This window comes from Gambusia affinis, linkage group LG11 (assembly GCF_019740435.1).
Source record: "Gambusia affinis linkage group LG11, SWU_Gaff_1.0, whole genome shotgun sequence".
Classification (NCBI taxonomy): domain Eukaryota; kingdom Metazoa; phylum Chordata; class Actinopteri; order Cyprinodontiformes; family Poeciliidae; genus Gambusia; species Gambusia affinis.
The window spans coordinates 42,456-61,047 of record NC_057878.1 but is presented as its reverse complement, the minus strand read 5'-3'; the positions used below and the strand labels follow the sequence as shown (position 1 = coordinate 61,047).

Genomic DNA, 18,592 nt, shown 5'->3' with positions numbered 1-18,592 from the left:
ATACATCCAAAGTCTGCAGGATTGGGAAATCTCCGCCAAAACTTAGGCTCTGCCGGACAGAAGGGAGATAACGTAAGCTATCTTGGCACCATCGTGAGAAAAGCTTTGAGGGGAATGGTTAAAGGCTAGTGAACACTGTAGAAGAAATCCTCCACAATCACTTACATCACCTGTGTATTTCGCAGGCCAGGGGTAAGTGGATGACACTCTGAATACCTGGGCCGGATTGGTGGAGTGGGAGCCAGAACAGGATCAGGGGCAGTGCCCAGCTCCAGCTATATTTATTAATAAATAAATATAGCTGGACAAAAACTTTTGTATTTTCCTTTTTTTTTGAGTAAAGGTGTGCCTGAAATAAATTGTGAAAATGAACAGCTATATTTATTGATAAATATAGCTGCATCTCATTAGTACAAAAGTGTTTATACCATCAGTTAGTCATACCGGAGGACAGAGTATATTCCTCCTTCGTGATGCCTTAATCCAGCTGGAGCCTCAGCTCTATATTCACCTGAGGCACAGCAAGACTGAAGCATCCTCAGACTCATTTCATTCCCTGTAGTCAATCCTATCCTAGTAGAAACTAGTACCTTGTACTTACTTTATCCACAGGGTCTGGGCTCTTGGCTGTTGAGAAACAATTGCTTCCTGGTGGCATGATATGTATTTGTTTTAAATTTTACCCTATAGTTAATGTTTGTCTGTGACATATGTAATGTGGCAAAACTCTGCATGATACTTGTAGACTAAGATTTAAATTACCACCTTGATGCACTTCCCTTCTTTTGCCTGAATGTCCTCGTCGTGGAAAAAAAAAAGCTATTTCCAAGCACTGTTCAGGTAAAATCACTCAATCAGGTTTATTCATGAATTGTGCACAACTCAGAGAGCTCATAGGACAATCAATGATGAAGCAAGTCTGACCGGAAAGCTCTGCCAGGCAGACAACACATGAGTTTTATACAAAAGGGATAAGAGACCCAAAGCATGGGAAACAGACTGGTTCCCAAGCAGCTGTGAAAAACATCCAATCTTGTACATGTAACCAAAATAGTGAAAACTTGGTGGGAATATACAGAACTTAGAATAAACATATAGCAATACATCTAGCAGGTGTAACCTTATTGTAATTTTCCCATGTCAGTCCCAAAACATTATGGATGCAAACAGTTGTTAAAAGTTTTTTTCTGGCAAATAGGACTATTATCATTTGAAGGAATGATAAGTCATTCCTTTAACTTTGAAGTCAAAAGTAAAAGACGCACACAAAATCAATTCTACTGATGTAGTCTTTATATTTTAATAGGCATCATAAACAAGGCAGAAGAGACAATAACAAGCAGAAGCTTAAACCTTAGTGATGACGCAGGCAAAAGTCTGATCTTTGCTTTTTACACAGTATGCAAAATATCTGTCATCCTAGTGAGGGTAATTTACCGCCATATAGTTATATGATACACAATTTATGCTTAAATCAGTGCTGAAGTATACTTAAAACATTTTAGAAACTGGTTACCAATACCTGTTATGTCATGAATTACATTAAGATCAATATTCCACAGATGTAATTTTAGCTTGTCAGGGTTGAGATGTCACACGGTTACTGAACAGAGTTTCTGTCTGGAAACCCAGTTCATATCTACAGATTGTGTAAGCATAGTAACTTGTACATACCAAAATCAAACCTACACCCACTTTTCCAGAACATAAATAAAATATCACCCTAACCAAATAACATTTCCAAGTGTCAAAACTACAATAATTTTCTGTTTTTACCACTGAACAGACCATGGAGTCAGGCTCTTCCTTTCTTCCTGAAAACTCACATACTGCTGAAGATGACTACTTCCTACTAATTTTAGTTGGTTATGTCTATTTTATCCTCACTGAAAAATGTCTGGAGAGACTTTCCCTTAGAAATATACTTGATGTTTTCAATTTCACCACCACTGTTGTTGGGCTTCTGAAAATGAATTTCCAGGTGGTCCTGGAGGTCCTCCTCATCCTCCACATCATCAATGCCTTCCAGAAGAACGGTTCGCCTTGATGAACCGCATGATGTCTGAAATGAATAACAGACATAAGATCAACTTGCATAATATTGTGGGACATATGGTGCTCAAGATTTTCAAAGCAGTAATTGATTAGTGTGGTTGTGGAGTGACATGGAGTAGGCAGCAATCGGGAGACCAACATCTGGAGTAGGGCAGATGTTCTGTTTATAGGATTGAGTAAGATGCTGCACAGAGTAATTATACAGACGAACATAATTGAGACTTGATCCATCAATTAATATTTAGAATTACTACCATGACAAGACTTTTATTTTGAAGACCAATTCTACTATAACAGGGAGTGGCATGTCCATGTGATTAGCTTGGAACATGAGTAATGAATAGCTGCTTTCCCACTGGCAATTCTCTCTCTAACCAGTTAATGTGTGGTTCGGTTCTATCCCAGCTAGTGAACTTTTCCATTATTCTCTGTTCCTCACTATTGTTGGTGGGATGTGAGCAGCAGCAGCAGCAGCTGAGCTCAACTCTCTGCTGATGTTTGCAGCAACACTCAGCAATGGAGAAACCTCCAGGTTCTGGTTCTGATGGACTCAAATAAACCCAGACATTTAATTTTGTCTTATAGAAATTAAATGCTGGCTGAAACATAATGATAAATACTTAGATCAGCTGATTATTTTGCTATACATATAAATAAAATTACAATACTTAAATGTGCAACCTTTTGGATTTAGGTTGAGCAGTCAAGAGATGTAAACCAACATCCACACCTGAGCTTTAAAATTGTTTGTTTTTTTTTTACATCCAAAGGAAAAACTAAAATTCACATCATAAGCTAACATAATTTAGTTCAGGTGTTTGCCACTGTCTCCACTAAACTCCAGCTCTGACAGAAAGCTAACAACAACTGAACTGTTTTTCTTTTTATTACCGTCAGTTCTTCAGAGAGATGAGCTGCTAGCTGCACTGCTAAATCACAGTCATTCTGTGATTAAGCTTATAATAGCAGACAGCCTGTCCACAGTCCACAGTTAAACTGTGTTGTTTGGAGTTTTCAGTGAGGTAAATCACGAGCCAATCATGGACGAGGACCAAACCAATTGGAGGTGCTCTAGTGGAAAAGTGTGTAATGTGATTAAACATGGAGTGGGAATATAGAGCCACAGCTAAAACCGCAGGGTAATGCTCACTGCCACAAAGCAAACCCTGTACAGAAATGATTTGAGGAGAAAAATACCTTTCAACTTATAGAAGTATGTCCTGAAGCCAGAACAAATAAACCAACTCCTAACTCCGAGGACAGTTTACTCACTTATCTGCCAACAGAACCAGCGTCTGTCTCTGAGGCTCCTGCAGTCTCTTCTCTCAGGTTTACACTATTTGTTTTAAAATGTTCTGCTGCCTATCTATGACTTGTTTATGAAGAGTTCACAGCTGGCTGGTTGTAGCAAAAGATCCAGTGGAAGAGGCCAGTGTACTTTCCACTTCAGATGTCCTTTTGCATGAAGGGTTGACAACCTTCAACTCATGTATCTCAATTATTAGTTTGTTCTGTGGGTGCATTAGCATCCAGGGACAGAGTAGTTCCATCGACTTACACTGCCCTGGAGATTAAGGTCACTTTGTTGCTGCTTGCAGCTACTATAACCAACAAGGAAGAATCAACGCCATCTTCTGTAAAGTTGATACTGGTTGTGTTCATTAAGGTTTCAGAAACCTACCAACACTGTCTTTCCTCTGTCTCCAGTTCGCATTGCAAAGACAACCTGTCACTGGTTAGCTACCTGTATCAACTTTACATCCACTGTTTACTACTGTTACATTTGATTCCTGTTGCCACATCCACGGCCAGGCTTACCCTATCAAGTCACTATTGACACCTTTCACAACTGTGTTTGTTGTTTTTTTAAGAAATTTCTGATGGAACATTTAGGACCATACAGAGGTGAAGAGCAGGGCAGACGTGTGCCTCCAACTGGTTTGGTCCTGGTCCACCCAGCCAGATGCATTTTCCATTAGCAGATCAGGCGTGGCTCTGCCTTTTTGTATTGTGACTTGGAGTCAGACTAAAGTCACAAACTAAATCGTCAGTTTGCTAGGACTTGGGAAGTAAATGTTAATCTGGCAAAAAAAACAAAAACAAGACCATTTGTGCTGGAAAACTGGATCTATTTTATGCACACTTTTGCTCACGAAAGACAAATTTTTTGAGAAATGAAGGATGGACAGAAATATTTATATAGGATAAAATAAACAGAACTGTTTGTAGGACGAGTGTATTGTCTCTTACTTGAAACTTCTCCAACTTGTACTCATACGCTGGTCCAACCTTGACATTAACTTCAGATTCAAGATTTACTTTGTACACTCCTTTTCTGGCCAACCTCCAGGCAACTACACACACACACACACACACACACACACAAAGACAACATTTCAGCATGAAATTCATCATTAACTCAAAAATGTGATTTTATCATCTTTACACCAGTGTCCATTCAGACACAATCTATAGGCAATTTAATACGTTTTTTTTACTGATTAAAATAACTGGAGAGTATTAATGACATGGTCTCAGTCTTAAACTTCTGGCAATTTTGGGGTTCAAATAAAGAAGTATTTACCTTATAGCACTAAATTATTGTAGAGGAATGATCTGTCAAGTTTTGGATCCATTTCAATCTTAGTATAAAGAAATTAATCCTTGATATTAAAATCTTGTAGTTTCTGTATTTTTCCTTTCTTATTTCAAGTGCATTTCTTTGACAAAATAAACCTTTCAGACAGGTGTCTAAATGTTAAATGGCATTTACATAGCATTTACTAATCACTAGCACGACAAAGCACTTCACGCACTTTCACATGCTGATGCTACTGGATAGCAGAAAAAAGCTTGAAGTAAACCTACAGCAATTACTAATAAAACACTTAGCTGAATCTAAGTAAATCTGTTGGGCCACACGTCAACACTCAGACAATAATTCTGAGTGCCATACCTTATGACTTGCTACTATAACCTGTCATGTAGACTTCAAAGTAAATGGGTAACAAAGGACACACGCAGGTTGTTTTGGCATTTTACTACATCTCAGTGTGTGTGACCCTGAGAGTAATACCTCCAGGTTTCAAAAATGTAATGGACCCAGTTCCAGTCTTGCCATCGTAATCCACACTCTCCACTTCTCCTCCTCCCCTGGTTGGTCTGGAAAAGCTGATCTCCAGACGGTCCTCCGTTCTGTCCTCCGGCATGGCAGGGGGGATGTTGTATACTTTCAGCTCTTTTCTGGACACATCCACATGGACCTCCACAGATAAAACAAAGGTATTGCAAAAAACAGTTATTTCATAATGCAATGTTTGCATGGGAATGACAATATTTACATTATGTTCACACTTTATATATTCTATGTAGTCAGACGTCAGTGTAACATGCGACCCTCAAAGATGTTAGTTGTTGGTCGGCAGAATGAGCAAAGCAAAATGAGTGAAATTTAACAAAAAAGGGGAGAAGCAAGGGCAAAAACTCAGTGAGTGTAAATGATGCCATTTTATTTATATTCAGTACCATCTATAATATCAGTGCACATATATTGCACTCCATCTAACCATCTGTCTTTTTACGGCATAGCAAACCCTCAGGAAATGATTTAAACGCCAGCATAATAGCCTTTCCACTCAGTGTCTAAATGCCAGTTGTCAGTTTTTCTAAAAAGTGCAGCTGAACCAGAAGCATCTGAACTGATACCACATAAGTTATCTCTTGAGTGACCTCTAGATTCAACAATTACACAAAGAAGGAATGAGTTAGATTTGTTATGGACAGCTGTGAGCAAATATATCACTAAAATGTCTCCTTCAGGAAATATTTGATTTTTCCTTTGCTGTGTCCTGACATATTAATGCATTATCCCAGCCTGTTTAAATTTTGTTTTCCAGTCAATATTTGTCTAAGTCCTTCACACTTAGACAGAAATTCTCTGTGATTCAGCAACAGTCACACATTACGCTCACATACTGGTCGCAACCAATCAGAGACCGTGAAGGAGAGGAGCAATCCCATCTGATCAACAATGATGCCCTCACCCTCTCAAAAAAAATGTAAAAAGCGGTGGAGTGATCACAATGATGGTCACTGATTAATAAAAATGATTGGAATTTATGGTATATTTTCCATTGTGATTTTAAAAAGAAAGATTTGTTTTTCATGTTTGTTTAAAATCACTAAAGAAATGTGCAAAAATTTGAATAATCTATAATTCATCAGTGGTTCCGTTTTATTGGTAAACCTGGATTTTATTATATACCTCAAACTTCACAGATGTTCCCAAGGTGAGTCCTCTTGGTTTCAGATTCAAGGTGGCGTCTTCACAGGACACACGGCAACCAGGCAGCTTCAGGATTTTTTGAGCCACTAGAGGACCGACAAAATGACAGAAATACAAATCTTATAAAGAGCCAATGAGATGCGAGTCTGAGATGTTCGAAAATCAGCAACTACTTATATGTGCATAATGTCCTGCAGATCCACATATGTGTCAAGGAAAGACCGAAGGTGCAGTAATTTAGTTTTCCGCAAGTTTATTGGAATCAGTAATGTGAAGAGAAAGAACCTTGTGATTTTTTGTCTTTTGCAGAGCAATCATATAAACATGAAGTGGAGGAACACAGAAAGACCAAAGATTAATGAATGGATCAAACTATTGAGCAACAACCTAGCAACGGAAAAACTAACTTGCTTAATGAAAGAGAAGCTTAAGGTTAGTAGAATGTTCTGAAATTCTAATTTAACCACCACAAACAGGAAGTCAGTCAATTGTACAATTTGCAAGGAATCTTCAGTCGCATTGATTATGGCTCCTTGTAGCTCAAAGAATAGACTTTAAAATACTGTTATTAGTTTATAAATCACTGAATGGCTCATCACCACAATACATTAAAGATCTGCTGTTGTATCAACCTTCCAGAACTCTCAGATCTTCCGGTTCTGGTTCTGCTCTGCATCTCCAGAACCAGAACCAAATAAGGAGAAGCAGCATTCAGCATCTATGCACCACAAATCTGGAACAAACTTCCAGAAAACTGTAAAACAGCTGAAACCCTGACTTCCTTTAAATCTCAAATAAAAACCCACTTGCTTAGAATTGAATCTGAAATGTAATCAATTACATATTTAATGATGGAATCTGACTTAATGTTGTGTTTTGATTGTTGATTCTATGTTGCATTGTGTTTTTGTGTCTGATATGATGTAAAGCACTTTGAAATGCCTTGCTGCTGAAATGTGCAATACAAATAAATTTTGATTTGATTTGATAATGTGATAATGTGTTCATGGCCTACCCAGTGCATATTAAGCGTGTGGACTCCCACGTGTTCACAACCCACGTTTGTATCAGAGGAATTAATATTGGGCCAATTCTAAACGTAGTTACTAAGACAACACTGATCCCACATTGTGCCACCTTGTTAGGCCTGTCAAGATAACAAATTTTGGTGAGCAATTAATTGTCTCAAAAATTATTGCGATAAATGATAATATTGTTTAAAGACCTTTTTACACTGATTTAATGGAAATGACATGATAAGGCATGCGATTTCCTGCCAAAGATAAATACACTTTATTTTTAAAAGAACATTTAACACTGGAACTAATAAAATAAACAAAACAACCAAAAACTAAAATAAAATGGATTCTCAGTCTCCATTAACAAAAATGTACTTGAATAAAACACCAAAGTGTAAATAAATACTGGATTCAACCAAAAGAGTGCAGATTATGAAGACTGTAAACCATATTGCCCTTCAGTGATTATTAGATTTAAATAGAGAAGATGGAACATCGACTACCTGATGAAATAGTTCACACTAGTTAGTTCACACCTACATTTTCCCCTTAAGACAATCTTAGAACCTCTCCTTGGGCTGCCACCTTATCGTGGTGGAGGGGTTTGAGTGCTCCAATGATCCTGGTAGCTATGCTGTCCGGGGCTACATGCCACTGGTAGGGTCACCCAAGGCAGACAGGTCCCAGGTGAGGGGTCAGACAAAGTGCAGCCCGGAGACCCAGATGATGGATACTAACTTTGGACTACATGTTCCCTCGCCCGGACGCGGGTCAGCGGGGCCCCACTCTGGAGCCAGGCCTGGAGAGGGGGCACGACGGCGAGCGTCGGGTGGCCGGGCTTTTACCCATGGAGACCGGCCGAGGACAGCCCGAAGAGGAAACATGGGTCCCCCCTCCCATGGGCCCACCACCTGTGAGAGGGGCCAACGGGGTCGGGTGCAATGTGTGCTGGGTGGCGGCCAAAGGAGGGGACCCTTGCGGTCCGATCCTCGGTTGCGGAAGCTAGCTCTTGGGATGTGGAATGTCACCTCTCTGGTGGGGAAGGAGCCGGAGCTAGTGTGTGAGGCTGAGAGGTTTCGGCTAGAAATAGTCAGCCTCACCTTGACGCATGGCTCTGGTTCTGGAACCAGTCTCCTTGAGAGGGGCTGGACATACTTCCACTGTGGAGTTGCCCAAGGTGAGAGGCATCAGGCAGGAGTCGGCATACTTGTTGCTCCCCATCTCGGTGCCTGTACGTTGGGGTTTACCCCGGTGAGGGTAGTCTCCCTCTGCCTACGGGTGGGGGGACGGGTCCTGACTGTCGTTTGTGCTTACGGGCCAAACGACAGCTCAGGTTACCCACCCTTTTTGAAGACCCTAGAGGGGGTACTGGAGAGTGCTCCACCTGGGGACTCCCTTGTTCTGCTGGGGGACTTCAACGCTCACGTATGCAATGACAGTGAGGCCTGGAGGGGCGTGGTTGGGAGGAATGACCCCCCCGATCTGAACTCGAGTGGTGTTCTGTTGTTGGACTTCTGTGCTCGTCATGGATTGTCCATAACGAACACCATGTTCCTCAAGGCTCTGGATGTTGTAGGGTTGTGTTGGCTAACGTGACTCTGCAATATCGCATGGACATCGGGGGCAGTTCCCCTGGATTGGCAGACCGGGGTGGTGGTCCCCCTGTTCAAAAAGGGGGGCCGGAAGGTGTGCTCCAATTATAGGGGGGTCACACTCTTAAGCCTCCCTGTCAAGGTCTATTCGGGGGTTCTGGAGAGGAGGGCCCGTCGGATTGTCGAACCTCGGATTCAGGAAGAGCAGTGTGATTTTCGTCCTGGTCATGGAACACTGGACCAGCTATACATCGTCAGCAGGTCCTGGAGGGTGCATGGGAGTTCGCCCAACCAGTCTACATGTGTTTTGTAGACGGGACACGGGGAGACGGGGACATGGGGGCTCCCCGTGTCCCTCGGGGAGCCCTGTGGGGGGTACTCCGGGAGTATGGGGTACCGGGCTCCTTGATACGGGCTGTCAGGTCCCTGTATGACCGATGTCAGAGTCTGGTCCGCATTGCTGGCAGTAAGTCGGGCTCATTTCTGGTGAGAGTTGGACTCCGCCAGGGCTGCCCTTTGTCACAGATTCTGTTCATTACTTTTATGGACAGAATCTCTAGGCGCAGCCAGGGTGTTGAGGGGATCCGTTTTGGTGGCCTTAGGATTGCATCTCTGCTTTTTGTGGATGATGTGGTCCTTTTGGCTTCATCGGGACGTGATATGCAGCTCTCGCTGGACCGGTTCGCAGTCGAGTGTGAAGCGGCTGGGATGGCGATCAGTGCCTCCAAATCTGAGGCCATGGTCTTGAGCCGGAAAAAGGTAGAGTGCCTTCTCCGGGTCAGGGGGGGTGTCCTGCCCCAAGTGGAGGAGTTCAAGTATCTCGGGATCTTGTTCACGAATGGGGGAAGAAGGGAGCGGGAGATCGATGGGTGGATTGGCGCAGCGTCTGCCGTCAAGCGGGCGCTGTACCTACCGGTCCGTCATGGTGAAGAGAGAGCTGAGCCAAAAAGCGAAGCTCTCGATTTACTGGTCGATCTACGTTCCTACCCTATGGTCATGAGCTTTGGGTCATGACCGAAAGAACGAGATCGCGGATACAAGTGGCCAAAATGGGTTTTCTCCGTAGGGTGTCTGGGCTCTCCCTTAGAGATAGGGTGAGAAGCTCAGTCATCCGGGAGGGACTCAGAGTAGAGCTGCTGCTCCTTCACGTCGAGAGGGGCCAGTTGAGGTGGCTCGGGCATCTGGTTAGGATGCCTCCTGGACGCCTCCCTGGTGGGGTGTTCTGGGCATGTCCCACCGGGAGGAGACCCCGGGGAAGACCCAGGACACGCTGGAGGGACTATGTCTCTCGGCTGGCCTGGGAATGCCTTGGGATTCCTCCGGAGGAGCTGGTGGAAGTGGCTGGGGAGAGGGAAGTCTGGGCCTCCCTTCTGAAGCTGCTACCCCCGTGACCCGACCCCAGATAAGTGGAAGAAGATGGATGGATGGATGGATGGATGGATGGATGGATGGATGGATGGACAATCTTAGAACTTTGATCGCTCTAAGATTGTTGCTTGTGATCATCCTGTAGTGTGTGGTGTTACGGTAGATTGTTGTGGCGCTCTGATCTAAATCTGGGGTTTTCCCAACTGGCAACCTGTTGAATGTGACAGGTAGCCAATCAGAAAGCGCGGATTATCCTCTGTGCTTTCAGAGGGGAAATTACAGAGGGGAATCCCAAACAGTTGACAAGACGCAACCCGAAGTCCAGCGGACATTAGAGATGATATGTGGAAACAACATTAATGTTTATAAAACATTTTGTGCAAAGAATATAGAAATGATCAGGGGAGTAGTTGGAGCCAAATTGCTACGCAGTTGATGAACATGGTAACTTTTCAGCTGTTCTTTGTTAAGGTGACATAAATAGATTATAATGATTTTCATTCAGTCAGGACGTTACGCTGACACTAGAGCCACATGCACTGCAGGTAGATTGTAGTAAAGCATTGATTAATGCCTGGTGTTAAGATTAGTTCACTGGACTTGTAGCCATTATTTTCTGTCCATTGTTGAACAACACAGCAGGATCGAACCGTTGTACTAAGGATTTCTGTCGGCTAATGTGTGATCTCTCAGGTTTTGAAAATGGGCCGACAATCGGCCGACAGCTCTAAGATGTTGTAGTGTGAACTAGGGGTTGAACCAATTAGTCGACTAGTCGACTAGTCGACTCTAGGACGTCTCGCGAGTTTTTACATTTCATGTCGACTAGTCGCAGTCATGTGATTGCCGGTGGTGATAGCCTGTGCTGATCCGACAGCACAGTATACGTCACAAGACACAAGAAAAATAAGCTAATACATTAGTTTAAATGATATGTAGATGGATGCATATTTGTGGTTTTACAGTGTTTTTAAAAGGAGATGGAGTTGCAGCTGCAGTCGACTACAAAACACGAGCCGTCTAAAACTCGCCCCCTTCCCGCTAAGGATGTCACTTAGCCGGCTCGCAAGTGTCGCGAGTGCTCTGTACTGTGCTAATGACAGTGAACTTTATTTACCCCCCCGCCCCCGTGCCACCTCTTTTTATTGTTTTTACATGCCATCTAAAAGATGTGCGTTTCCTTTTGAATGTTGGTTTCCCAGCAACTTATTATTTATCATAAACTATCCCGATGTTTTGTTGTTTCACTTGTTGCTGTTCTGTGTAAATGCTGTATTTTTCCGTGAAAACGGGTAATAAAGCCTGTACGTTACTCCGAAGCTTTGCGTCTTGTTGCTATGACGTCACAACGACTCGACTTTTATCATGTTGACGTTGACTAGAAAATATCTTAAATCGTTCAATCTGCTGAGTCAGCAGAGCTTCCTGTCGCGCATCGGGCGGAGGAGAAGCAGGTGGTTTCGTTGAATTCAGCTGTAACCAAACGGGATCCGTTCATAACAAGTTTGGCTTGTGATGTTCCAAAAGCACCATGTAGTCAGTGTGATAATTTGACTCCTATAGTAACTATCCAGAGATCATCAGCATCAGCCGGTGTTTAGAAAAAAAAAGTCAGACCCGACTTTGTGCAACAAACTTTTCCCCGCTGCTCACGAAGAATGATCTGTTTATTGCTCTTTTAATTCTCCATAATAGACTTAGTAAAAGCAGGAGAAGGGGAGTGTGTGTGTGTGTGTGTGTGTGGGGGGGGGGGGGCAATATTTGCCGTGAAAATAGCTAATAAAGCCTCCAAGTTGTGAAGGTTTTTGCGCTTACGTCACTATGACGTCACCGCGACTAGTCGACATCGACTCGACTATTATCATGATGTAGTCGACCTTAAAAAATATGTAGTCGTTCAACCCCTAGTGTGAACTGGACATTACACTGAGGAAATGAGGAAGGGAGGGTCAGTGGAGAGCACCGGAGTTGAGCCTTTTTTCATTCAGTGTCATCAACAGAAAGAGAAAAAGGCTTGAAGAGACAATAATGCAGATAATTAATTGATTTATCGTTGATCGCGACAGGCCAACACCTTGTTGTCCGTTCCTAACCATGTTGTTCAGTACAAAGATGAATGAGGCTGTTCAGGCCATAATTAGGGCTCTGACTCCACAGGAGTGAGCAGACAGCCAATGTAGGGAGGGCATAGCCGTTCGCCTGCTCCCAGCAGAGGAGGGAACTCTTTTGTTTTTACTCCATTTTTCTATTCTGTTTATGATGTTTTTCTGCTGAAACTAATACTGAAGCCTACCTCCCAAAATTTATTACAACTTTTCAGCCCCAGAGGAGTTTAGCGGGGGGTGGGGATGTTGGCTTATTTTGGGGGGTCAGGGTGAACGAGCTTTAATGTAAATACATAAACCTTAAAGTATGTAATCTTTCAAATAAAATAACCATTATTAATGTAAAATAAACAATAAGGATGTAAACAATGACATATATAAAATGTCCTGTAAGAGCGGAAACCCCTCCTCTTTTATTTCTTCTTCTGTGGTATTGTCTTTAAATTGTCTGCGCCCCATAAACTGGTATGGGCTGGTAAGATGAGCTCCTTTGAAACTTTGTGGTTGAAGATGGACTCAAAATCAACTCCCAAACCTACTGCCAGTTTATAGAAGACAATTTCGTCAAGCAGTGGTAGAGGAATGGGTCTACATCTTTCAAGAAGAACATGATTTTTATGCTGGACAATGCTCCATCACATGCATCAAAGTACTTCACTATCAAATCAAATCAAATCAAACTTTATTTGTATAGCACATTTCAGCATCAAGGCATTTCAAAGTGCTTTACATCAAATCAAACACAAAAATACAATGCAACATAGAATCAACAATAAAAACACAACATAGTCAGATTCCGTCAATAAATTTGCAATTGACTACATTTTGAATACAACTCTAAACAAGTGGGTTTTTAGTTGAGATTTAAAGGAAGTCAGTGTTTCAGCTGTTTTACAGTTTTCTGGAAGTTTGTTCCAGATTTTTGGTGCATAGATGCTGAATGCCGCTTCTCCTCGTTTGGTTCTGGTTCTGGGGATGCAGAGCAGAACCAGAACCAGAACCAGAAGACCTGAGAGTTCTGGAAGGTTGATACAACAGCAGCAGATCTTTAATGTATTGTGGTGCTAAACCATTCAGTGATTTATAAACTAACAACAGTATTTTAAAGTCTATTCTTTGAGCTACAGGGAACCAGTGGAGAGACTTTAAAACTGGTGTTATGTGCTCTATCTTCCTGAACTATGTGACTAGCCAGTAAAGGCTTTAAAGATGAAATAATAACAAAGTGTCCCCCTTCCTCACAAAACCTAAACCTCATTGAGAACTTGAGAGCCCTTCTTAAACAGGACATTTAGGTGAAGGAAGACAGTACACATTTCTGGACAGTGTCTGGGAGGCTGTGGTTGCTGCTAAACAAAACGTTTATAGTCAACAGATCAAGAAACTGATGGACTCCATGAATGAAAGCCTTATAACTGTTATTGAAAAGAAGAGTGGCTATATTGGTCACTGATTTATTTTTTAAATGTCAAATGTTTATTTGTCAATTTTGAGTTGTATGTTTATTATTTTCACTATGAATAAATTTGTCTGTATCATTGCTTTGAATTTTGTAAACCTGTAGACATTTTTTAGAATGGATGCTATGCAGTTAGATTAAATTGAATCTTTTTCATATCAACCACATTACATAATGTGCAGACAGTACCACATATATAAGAAAACAACAATGAAATCCTGTTTACCTTTCTCTTCCTCAAAAGTGATGAGAGCCTGCCCTCCTAGTAGGAGCACTGCAGCTCTCTGGCTGATGGTAAACACTCCTCTGACTGAATGACTGATGTCTTCTCCCTCCCCACTCTCTTCTCTGATAAGAGACAAAAACTTCACTTCTGTCTCTGGAATCTGGGCATAGATCTAGACAAGGAATACAGTTAGCCTTCATTTAAATTTATATGCTGTTATTGCCCCTGTGAATAATAATCAAGTATCTATTTAAATTAAACATCTTTAATCTAAACAACGTTTATTATTTGCATTACTTTTTTTAGAACCCCTAACTCCAATTCACATACTTTAGTAGAAAAGATGAACAAACAGGACAATTTATGATTAAAAACCAGAAAGAATTACATTCTCACCTTGAATTTGTGCTTCAGTTTGGAAGCCTCGGCTCTCTTGGCCTCCAATTGAGCTTTACATCGCCTCAGTTTATCCAGTATATCTTGTTTGTGTTTAGAAAGCTTCTGGATTTCATCCTTCATAGAAAATGATTAAATATATATCATAACTATCTCCTTCCCAATAACCTGTAAGTGAAAACAAAGAGTCAGACATACCTTGACTTTTTCCAAGTCTTGATTGAATTCTTTCTGGCAAGACTCCTGCTTTTCAGCTTTAGCCATCATTTCTTGTTTGGCATTCTCCTTGAATTCATCTTCATCCAGTTTTTCCAGGATCATCCTGGCTTTCACATCATCAGCTTTCTCAACTTTAATCTTTATATATACATACACAGACACACACATGCATCAAAGAAAAGGAATACAATACTCTTTCTGATGTGCAATATGTGTACATGGGGCTTGTGGCAGAGATTTTTTTCTCTGTTCTGCTAAATTAGCTATACTCTGATTAATAAACCTATTTAAAGAGCTTCTAGATGTAATTCCAAAAGCCGAGATGCTGCTTCTTGTAGAACCCTCCCCTCTTGTAGAGGGGAGGGTCAACAACTCCTGCAACTGTCTGAATGTCCCTTCTTCTTCCTTTAAATCTCGACTAAAAACCCACCTGTTTAGGATTGTATTTGAAGCAGTCAATTACAAACTTAATGATGGAACTTGACTTAATGTTGTGTTTTGATTGTTGATTCTGTGTTGCAATTGTACAAAAATCCGTGAGGGACGGCGGAGTCCCAGAGTGAAATTCCGTGAAAGAGGTGTACTGAGTCTGGTGCTGGAAGCCCTTTGAAAGGCTGTTTACATCATTTTAAATGGTGTGATTGTGAGCGTGAGTGGGAATAAAAATAACAAGTATTTTGTTCCATATAACATAGTAGGAGTGTAGCAGGTAAACCTTTTATGGATGTAAACTTGACTAAAAACCAACCTGTTTAGGATTGTATTTGAAACGTAATCAATTACAAATTTACTGATGGAACTTGACTTATTGTCATGTTTGGATTATTGATGTTGCATTGTATTTCTGTGTTTGATATGATGTAAAGCACTTTGAAATGCCTTGATGCAGAAATGTGCTATACAAATAAAATTTGATTTATTGATGGTCTGTCGCAGGCAGTGATGTCAGTAACGCGTTACTAACGCCGGACCACTTTTTTCAGCAACGAGTAATTTAACGCGTTGCTATTTCAAATCCAGTAGTCAAACTACAGTTACTTATTAAAATCACTTTACGTTACTGTTATCTTTTGTAATTTAATTTTATTTCCTCTAAGCGTCTTGGGGAGTGACCGACGTTTCTGTGCGACATTATCAGCAGCAACAGAAATGTAAACAACGGAGGGAGATGCGCATTTTGTTGCTTGAAAAATAGGAACTATTCTGAGTTTCGGTAGCCAAGTCCGATTATTATAAGCAGCTTGGTCTTTTTGTAAAGTCGCTTACAAATTTGATGAGTCGTGGGTTGCACTTTTTGGGCTAGGAAATAAGCCGATATAAACGCCAGAATTTGTTTGACATCCAGTTAGTCTTAGCCAGACTCTCCCTGTCCATCATTTCGCAGATGGTCCACCAGAAGATCCCTTCTGCTGTGTCTATGTTAATGTCAAGGTAATATGACGTCGAGCTTCGCATTGCGCTATGACAAACTGTAAACATCGAGACTAATATGAGCAGCGCAATAAACGTGAAAACAGCCACGAATGAAGGACTCCGTAAAGTTGTGTGGACTCGTTTGGACATTGGACAACATTTTGGATCTCGGTGATCTGCCAATACTTACATGTGAAGCTGTTCTTGTAACTGAACAAATGTCAATCAACCAATGAAGATTTCTCCCTGTTACAGGGAAGTTTTCCTCTTCACTGTCGCTACATGCATGCTCAGTATGAGGGATTTCTATAAAGTCAATGACTGCGCAAGCAACTGTCTCTGCATTCCCATCCAGGAGGCGTGACCCAAGATTACTCAAGTTTGTAACACGCACACACACACACATATTATTATTTTCTGATCATTTTTATATTTACAGCCATTTATCCATCCAGCCAGCCATCTATTTTCTTACACCCATGGATGTAGTAGGGTTGGGAGGAGTGCTGGTGCCTATCTCCAGCAAGACGTTTTGGGCCAGAGGCGGAGTACACCATGGACAGTTGCCAGTCCATCACAGCTGAGCCATTTATATCCTTTTAAATATAATCTATAGCCCCAATAGACCCTGCAGCAGCTTCTGTCCCGTTTCTGACCACACCAGCAAAAAATACCTGCTTTTAGTTTTGAATATGACAAAGAAAAAAAGAAAGTGAAGTCATCAAGTAATTCTTTCTAGTTTCTAGAATCATACATTTAGATACTTGGACTACCCATTCCCCTGTGGCAGATGAGAATCCAGCGATTGTTTATAGCGCCCCCGTCAGAACACCCTCTTCCGTTACAAAAGCGAAACCAAAACCAACAACATTATGAATAAAAGTACATGTTTTATCCATGAAATAAAATAGTGGTATATATTTAAGCATAGGTTTTCTTTTTCACCTTCAATTCTTTCAGCTCCTTCTTCGCATCTTCAAGGTTGTCCATCTTTGGAATACTACTCATCTGACGAAAAGACAAACAAGGAAAAGAGAATCACTCTATTCTCCGTCCGAACCCCTAAGGCTCTAACATATAAGTTATTTACATGAACAATTACTCTTTAATCCATTAGTAAAAAGCCTGCCTTAACTTTGACAACGAAATCGAAACTTAAACCAGTAAATCGGTTAATTACGTCGCAGGTATTAGAAGTTGGGTTATTGTCTTACCTTTATTGGTGTTTTTTTTAACAAGGACCTTTTGCTAGGTTCTAAGAAAGAGTTCGAAAAAGTATCAAAGTTGTTTATAAACTGAGATAGAAAACCTGATTGGTGTTGTGCAGAGGTCCAACGTCAGAATGTTTTTTCACCCCCCAACACTTCTTCTGTACCGACTGTCACGCGCTGCTACGCAGCATTTTATAACCGACACACCTAATGGTGCATTCATGAATGCCTCGTATATCCAAGAACGTCAAAGTACTTGCGCTAAGTGAAATAAAAAAAAGATTGACTTAAGTGTTACCATCGTTCGACGTCTCCAGAGTCTAATTCAGTCCTTTCTTGTCTTTGGACATTTTCAAGGGGTTTTACTGTCCTAAATAGTTTTTTTAAAAAACGATGAAACTTCTTTCACATTCTTTAAATACTCTGAAAACAAAATAATGACCGATTGAATTTTTTTAAAAAGCTAACAATGTTGTGTATTCATTGAATTATTCTAGTGCCTCATCTTTGCATAATTTACGAAGAAATTATGCCATAAGTCCATGGCAGACTTATGAGCTGCCATGGAAATCAGCAGCCCATGAGTCAGTTTCAAATGAGACTGGAAAACTACTGATGTATACAAAAACACTGGCATCATTAAAAAAATTAAACCCATTTACTGCAAAATTATATTTTATTCTGTGAATCACAATAAATATTCATATAGTTATCCTTCAAGATCATGGACTGAGTAGTAATTCATAAGAGACAGAGGCAAAAACACAAGATTAAGAAAAATGAAAGTTGCCTATATGGTGTAAAAAGTATTCTTGGTTTTACTGTAGGCAGAGGTTATATTTACATTGCATTTATTTAAATAAGGACTTGATTATATGTTGCAGAATTTCAGAAACTGGTTTTAAGGATTTGGTGTTTGGTCATTAAAATTATTAAATAACAGTTTTTAAGAGTCTTAACATCCAATAATGCTATTTAGGAAGTTTTGCTTAAGACTTTGTTGGTGTGTAATAATATTTTTTAATCCCTATTTCCGAGCATTTTGGAGTTATCTTAACACACATTTATTTTGCCCTTATTAATAAGTGATTGCTGTGGTAAGAGGAGAAAACTACAAATACATCGCTGCACTTGACTTTACTGTACGGCCAGCTCGCTGTTACTCTTACTCTGCAGCTGTGGAGTCACAAATTGTTATTCATTTGCCTTACAGTTTTATGTGTTTGTCTTTAGTCTTACCCCTT

The 18,592-nt window shown here is 40.9% G+C and overlaps 1 protein-coding gene across 2 annotated transcripts; it reads right to left on the bottom strand.

Annotated features, from left to right (window-relative positions):
- Positions 1–1,275: 1,275 nt before the first annotated feature.
- nmi (N-myc (and STAT) interactor) lies at positions 1,276–17,532 on the bottom strand. 2 transcript variants are annotated; one of them, XM_044131908.1, is made up of 9 exons: positions 17,447–17,532; positions 17,083–17,145; positions 14,704–14,862; positions 14,506–14,622; positions 14,110–14,281; positions 6,320–6,426; positions 5,132–5,318; positions 4,306–4,409; positions 1,276–2,062 (listed from the first exon to the last, which is right to left on the bottom strand). In XM_044131908.1, exons 2-9 carry the CDS (start codon positions 17,143–17,145, stop codon positions 1,859–1,861), a joined length of 1,113 nt encoding a protein of 370 aa, XP_043987843.1. In that variant the 5' UTR covers positions 17,447–17,532; the 3' UTR covers positions 1,276–1,858. The 2 variants fall into 2 exon arrangements, with proteins under 2 accessions (XP_043987843.1, XP_043987844.1); XM_044131909.1 differs by having other exon boundaries at positions 17,352–17,527.
- Positions 17,533–18,592: the final 1,060 nt, after the last annotated feature.